Consider the following 7,099-nt stretch of genomic DNA (forward strand, 5'->3'; position numbering starts at 1 on the left):
AGAGTGTCTCAAACAAGCAAGCAAAAACTGTAAGTAAATCCACCATTTTTGTATCTAATGAAAAGGAACAGTTTGAACTGCTACCAAATAAACCACATCCAACTGACCTCTAAGATTTGTCCATATGAAATATGAAGTCTTTGCAAATATTTGTTATTTTGCAGCCAGTTACCACAGAACAGTTTTTCCTCTCCAGTAAAAGTTCATGCTGCTCAGTTTCTTTGAATCTATCCTTATTATTTATAACAGCAGCTATGGCTATCTACATTCTCAGAGTCCACTTTAAGTGGACTGAAATATATCAAGACAGGAACAGCTGTACTCTGTCAGACAGTCCAGAATTATATCCCTTATCCAGGGAAATGAGATGTTCACAGAAAAGCACAAAGAACCTACTGTAAGTTACAGACTTGCAAAAATACTTTTTGTCTTTCCATAGCAAGTCTCAGACAAGTACTGAAGTATGAGAATTTGCCCTTGCTGAAAGATATTTTTGTTCTTGTATGAAAATCTAATTATTTCTCGAATCGTTCTATTTTACTGTGTGCTTCCCTTCCATAAAGCCATGATCCATAGGAAATCTAGAGTATGTTCCTAGATTGTCATCTTGTTTATTATCAAACTGCTTATGACAAAAAAAAAAAAGACAAACAGACAAGAAACGAGACCTTTTGCAGAGAGCTTGGCTTTTTTTTTTTCCCCCCCTTCCCTCCAGCAACATATGGCAACATCTGTTGCCTCCCTGCTGGAAAATTACTTGTTAGCATGGACTTGTCTGCTACCAAAACTTCCTGAAGTGGCAAGTAGAAAAATTCAGGTGAAGTTAAAAAAAAAAAATATATATATACGCACACATAAAAATATGTGCTTTCAAGTTCTTGCAGTTTGGTATACTGCAGGAACATGCAATTATTTCTTTAAAGTCAACAGACTGAATATAAAGCTCATCAAGACAACTTTGCTTTCTTGTTGAGGAAACATGAATTGGCTTTTGCTTACTATTTGACTGATCATACAACAAAGTGTTAACAGGAGGATATTCTCATTTTGCAAAATTAAAGAGTAGACACTTCAAGTTTCAGACATTTATTAAGCCTCATCAAAACACTTTCAAACACATGACCAAATGCAGCATGAGGCAAGTTTGATTATTTCCTGGATGATTAAGCATGACAATTGTGCGGATGGCTTCCGGAAGACCTTTCTGTGCAGCTTACGGAGATGAGCGTGTTGTTCAGAAGTCAGGACGGTCCTTTTTCAGTCTACTATAGTCTACATTAACCGAGTAGAACTAGGAAAGAGAGGGGAAAAAAAATGAGTAAGCAGCTCAACTATTCATTTTCTATGGTACTTACTAAAAAACATGCATCACTTGAACTCACATCAGCAAACTGAAATCATAGTTTGAGTTTGTATAGTAGATGATAATAAATAAATAAAATTAAAACTTTGAAAAGCAGTAACTTTTTAATATTATCTTCATCCTGCATACAGTATTAGAAGCTCTGCCTTTAAAATGAGGCAGTGCTCATGTCTACAACTGGAGAAAACCCACAGTGTCTCTTCTTTAATGCACAGGATTAAAAGTCCATTCATAGAAAGTTCTTACAGTACTGCTGAGTTTATCCTTTTTGTCCAAAATCTATATGCTCCTGTATACCGAAGGCAACACCTAGCTTGCCAAGTGGCACAGAGCATGGTGTATGTGAACAGATAGTATCACAAGGGAACATTTAGAGCAGCGCTGCAAAAGTCAAGTTTGGTTTATGTAGCTGCATCTAGAACTGCAAGGTATGACAAAGAGGAAGGAAAGTAAGAACAGATCCTTTCACACTCTCAGTTTATATTAATAAAGTTGGATCGCATCACAAACAATTATTCAAAACAGCCCAAATAGTCACTGAGGACAATGAATTTACAGACTCAAAGCACATTTTGGCATCCCAGCCTGACTTGACATCAAGCATGTGATGCTATAGTTTTTCTTTAAAAATTAAGAAATACTTATCTATCAGCTTGATTATTTTTAGTTATACCCAAGTTTAATATTTTTAACTTCCTCAGAGAAAACAAAACAGCCTACAGCACATTCAAATTACAGCTTTCTGTGCAGCTCCTACAGTAACAATCAGATCTTCAACTCTTTTCTTTGGGAAGAGTGAGGAAGTTGATATGAAAAAGGTAAGTTTACAAAAGACAAATTATTTAATCAAAAGCTAAAACTTGCTATATCAGAGCTTTTTACTAAACAGTCATCCTCAATTTAGAGTATCTGCCTTTCCACTTCCCACAGTGCAGATTTTGAAAAAAAAGATTCCCAATGATACAGACACCCAAATATGGTAACCCCTGAGGTTGTGTTTGCATGCTAAGACAGAAGGGGAATGCTAGGGAAGGCACGCACTCTTTAAAACAATTTGTGCTGCGCACTATGTTGAATTTGCCTCTTTTAGATATTTAAGAAACAGCAACATTCCAGAAGCAGCAAGGAAAACAAAGTATTATGTTCTTTCTGAACCTTTAAGGGAACCACAACATTTTATTTTGGAGTGTGTGGGGGGGGTTTGCTTATTTCAATGATTGGAATAATAAGATATGGTACTGAACAGACACTAGCTTTGAAAACATAGTAGGTTTGCTTTTTTAGTAGCTTAAGGATAATCGTAAAATATACTTAACAGGAATCTACTAAAATACCACTTTAATAAAACATAGTAAAAACATGATTTCTGTAAACTACCAAATGTTTTAAACATATTTGCATCCTTCCTCATTACTTCAATGAAATAACTTGAATATTACTTAAAGAACATTTCTATTGCATCCAGTTACTTACAGACAATTGTTTTGTTTTCAAACAATCAACTGTAGAACTGAATTAGTGTTTATGTTAAATACCAACATTTTCCTGGTTTGCTTCTCACGAGTAAAGGCCAACAGTTTAGAGCTTAGAAAGCTTTAGTTCAGAATGTAGGAGATTTTGTCCTTCTCCCTGTAGTTTATTTCGGACTATAAGAAGATAGTATATTCTTCCTCTCACATATAATTCCTCTTTTTCTTACAGTGCAATATATATGACTGCTTCCATATAGACTCCTTTCACCCCATTATCAACCAACTCTAGGAAAGTTTTAAATCTCAAACTCAGCTCTCTGCTTCGAGTTCTAGAGACAAACAAATGTTGCACAGCAGAGGAAATACATCACTCATTCAGCTACTTTCCAATATACTCAAACATCCTAAAGCAGTAGGCTACACCTTTGATGCTACGTTTCCTAAAAATCTGTATTTTTCATTTTACCTTGTACTGGTCACTGGGAGACAGTTTGTTCCAAGGTTCTGGATTATTTTTCTTGTCCCAGCTATTGAAAGAAATGCAAGATAAGAGAACATATTAAGAGAATCACACTATCTTCAAAATAAATAAGATTCGTATGTGTACTGTGGTTATTTGGCCATGAAGAGTCACACAGCCAAGTAAGTTTCCACAGAAAAAGACACAGTCCTTTGTTGGCGGTCTCTAAATATCATAGCGTAAACAAACAAATCTCCAAATCAAGGAAATCTACACACACTTGGTGCCAGTGATATTGGAGCAAGATATTAAGGCCTCCAGAAACATAAAGACCAAGGCAGTGAAGTTTACTTTAATATTTGCAGCAAGAGGACCGGAGACTGTGAATTATTTTATGCATACCAGACATCAGGGTTGAACATTGCCAAACGCATGAGATACAGGGCTGCACCAACGCCTCCAGATCCAATGATCAAAAACAGAGGGATCAACTAGAACAAAAAACCAAAATAAAATGATATGTCATACCACAATATAACAAAACATATTTATATACATAAAAGAACATTATTGCATAGTGTTTCTGACTACAGCAATGACAAGCTAAAGAACAAGCTCACACACTTTGAGCCATAATGCATGGCCCTCTAAAACCCTGACATAAGCTCCCTGTGTGCAGGACATCCCTGGGGTCTGAGAGGCACTAGCAGCTATGAAGAGGCAGACGTGAAAACAATAGTGCTACACACAAACCAAACAAAACTCCCGTAACAGCACATGTCTGAGAAACAAGCATCAGTCCCTCCACTGCCCAGAACAGCCCCTACCATCTGTACCCCTGACCATAAAGTAAGAAAATGGGAGTGGGGGGTGTAGGGAAAAGAGATGAGCAAGAAGAACGGAAGAGCCACCTTGAGCCTTGCTGCTGCAGCATGAGAAAGGCCCACACACACTAGAGAGAAAGGGGACCTGACCACATCTCGCCGCTCAGCCCCGACGCACCCGAGGGGCCCGGCATCCCGAGGGAAAGGAGACGAAAAAGCGAGGAGGGGGCGCTGCCGGCGGGGCCGGGGGCACGGACTGCCAGCAGGGGAGGGGGCAGGGAGGGGGCGGCGGCCCGCCGGGGCCGGGGCCGAGACGCCGCAGCCCCCGCGCCGACAGGGCGCTGCTGCTGGGTACTCACGCTGGGGTGCTTCTTGGCGTGGCTGACCATAACGCGAAACATGGCGGCAGCGGGCACAAGCCAAGGTCTCGCTCTCGACCAGGGTCCGCAGCCCGTCCTCCCCCTTCAGCGGCCGAGGCCCAATGTCACCCGAGGCCCCCGGCGCGGCAGGTGCCCGCCGCCACAGCCCGGATGTGGCAGCTCCGGCGTTTGCCTGTTCGCCCTCCACCGCGGCCCCCCCGACCAGCGTCCTGTCGCGGCGCCCCGCGCCGACACCGCCGAGCGCCCCAGGCTTCGCAACTCCCGTGCTAGCGCGGTCCCCGGCCGGCCAGCCGGCAGCGTCGCTCGGGGAGCAGGCACCTGCCGGGGCAGCCCGGGCCCGCTCCGCTGGGGGGAGCCGAGCAGGCGCCAACGCCGCCTCGCCCCACCCGCTGCTGAGAGCGGTGTGGGCAGCGCCTGCGCTGAGGGCAGCGGGTGGCGCGGCGGGTAGCGCGCGGGTGCTGTCTGGGCGCGAGGGGCCTGCAACGGCCGGCTCTTGAGGGCCGCCCGCCTCCCCTCCTCGGCGCCTTCCTCTCACAGCGCCTTCGAGCCTCTGCCACGCAGACGGGGGCCAGAAGCCGCCGCAGCCTTCCCGATAGGCCCCTGCCCTCTCCTCTGTGGAAACCGGGCTGCTTTGAAGGTGTGCGGCAGCGTGTGGGTGCACAGACGTACACCCGCGTTCGCCTTCTCCTCTGCGAGGCAAACCTCACTGTGGAGGTCTGTCTTTACCATCGCCCGGGTTAAAAGTTGATGGGGTGGTTTACAGGTGAGACAAGAGAGTTAGGGTTTCATTGTCTTGAAAAAGATAAAAGGCTGAAATTCGTCATAGAACTGCCAAGGTAATTATTCTGCTACAGTCAGTGGCAAAAGTTGGGAGCATACACAGTGTTGAGAGAGAGCTTTGCTTTTCAAATTTAATGTACATGATACACAATGAAAAAGTTATCTTTGTGAAGAGGTTTATAACGAAATGTTAGATATTTTGGCCAAGGTTGGGTTGGATTTCATTATTTTTCTTGTTAGGTGATTCTAAATGAGCAACAGGGCTACTTACTGTATAATACTAAGCACCTCCAAGCGCTGCTCTAGTTTGGTCTCCATTGCTGTATATCTTATTTTATACAGAATTGGGAACCTAATGCCTGTCTTTGGGTAGGATCACCAGCCACTTTGATGTATGATTTCTTTCACAAAAGATAACGCAAAAGCTAAGTTCGCACCCAGTAATTAAGAAATTAATTTTTAGGTAGAGGGAATATCAGCATGCTACTAACCTAAGACAAAAAAGAATCCCTTTCCTAGGTTAGAAGCACAGTAACTTTACATGAATGCTAATGGCTTATGTGGATGTGTAACAAAGTAAAATTTTGAAGTAAGAAATAACGAAATGGTAGAGAATAAATGTATTTAAGCAAATGGATGTCTTTTATTTCACTTAGTTCCACAGACTGGCTTCTGCTTATTTTCAAGAATTGTCTCAAATTGTCCCTGTCACAATAAATTAAAAACAAAAAAAACAAACGTATTCCTTGCTTATTCCATAATCCAACCTTTTTAAGTTTACCAGAGGCAGTTTAATCTGGCTAACAGATAACCATGGATGAGCCAATAATGCTGGCCATTGGCATATTTAGAAACTTGTACAGATACATTTAACAAGTTGTTGGATGAAGCTGGAAAAATTGTAACAATTTTTTTTTGGAGCACTGCAATCCTGTTATTTGTCTCTCATTTGTTTCAGAGTTGATAAACAGAAAAGGAGCATAGTTAGTGTGCTCCAAGAGTCTGTTAACTGTTTCAGTATACATTATGTGATGGGGACAGTATTTTTCCATTTTTTTCCAAATGAAAAGAGCAATTTGCCATGCAGTTAAAAGTATTGAAAATAATAGTATTGCTGCTATTTCTTTTGTAAGAGAGAAATACCTGAAACCTCCAAGAGTAACTTGGAAAGTTACACTGCTAACCCTCTACTACCGTAGTTGAACTTCTCACCATATATTTGGATCGCAGGAAATACCAGTTGCCAAAGCAGCTGCAGGATAACCAGGGAGGAACCAAAGGGTAGATGGATAGCCAGTGACCATGTGGTGCTGTTCAGCAAAAGTTGCCTCAGATTGAAAGAGTCTGCTTTCTTCTGCACAGCTGACATAAAGCTAAGTGGCAGAAATTCAGAGACTGAGTAGCCTGTTTCTACGCTACTAAGGAAAGACAATCAGGAATACATTATTTCTACTAGGCATGTCTTGGGCACCTATTTTTAGGAAATACATCATGGTTTTCATATGCTGCTCAGTATATATTTTTCCCCAATGATTTATATTTTTGCTGGCTTCTTGTGCTTTTATGAATTTAAACAGAGGCATAGTACCTGATCAATTTGCAAAATTTGCCATGGATTTTATGGGCTTTCATAAATTTTAACCGTTGTGCTTAGCCATCTTTTCTTGCCTCAGCCTGTATGGCTCAGCTGGTTCATTGTTCATATACATGTCTTATTGTTTAGGTTACTTGGACTTTTGTGTATGTTAACGAATTTTATAGAAAAAAAATGTGTGAAAACAAGCAGAAAACAGATTTTTCATTATAATTTTAGAAATTGT

General features: G+C 41.6%; 1 protein-coding gene across 1 annotated transcript; it reads right to left on the minus strand.

Moving 5' to 3' along the window:
• Nucleotides 1–1,070: 1,070 nt before the first annotated feature.
• NDUFA4 (NDUFA4 mitochondrial complex associated) lies at nt 1,071–4,615 on the minus strand. The gene is made up of 4 exons (XM_059818936.1): nt 4,479–4,615; nt 3,698–3,786; nt 3,302–3,362; nt 1,071–1,291 (listed from the first exon to the last, which is right to left on the minus strand). The coding sequence occupies exons 1-4, from the start codon at nt 4,518–4,520 to the stop codon at nt 1,235–1,237; spliced, it is 249 nt and encodes an 82-aa protein (XP_059674919.1). The 5' UTR covers nt 4,521–4,615; the 3' UTR covers nt 1,071–1,234.
• Between the last annotated feature and the right edge of the window lie 2,484 nt (nt 4,616–7,099).

The sequence above is a fragment of the Gavia stellata genome, chromosome 6 (genome assembly GCF_030936135.1).
Source record: "Gavia stellata isolate bGavSte3 chromosome 6, bGavSte3.hap2, whole genome shotgun sequence".
NCBI lineage: Eukaryota > Metazoa > Chordata > Aves > Gaviiformes > Gaviidae > Gavia > Gavia stellata.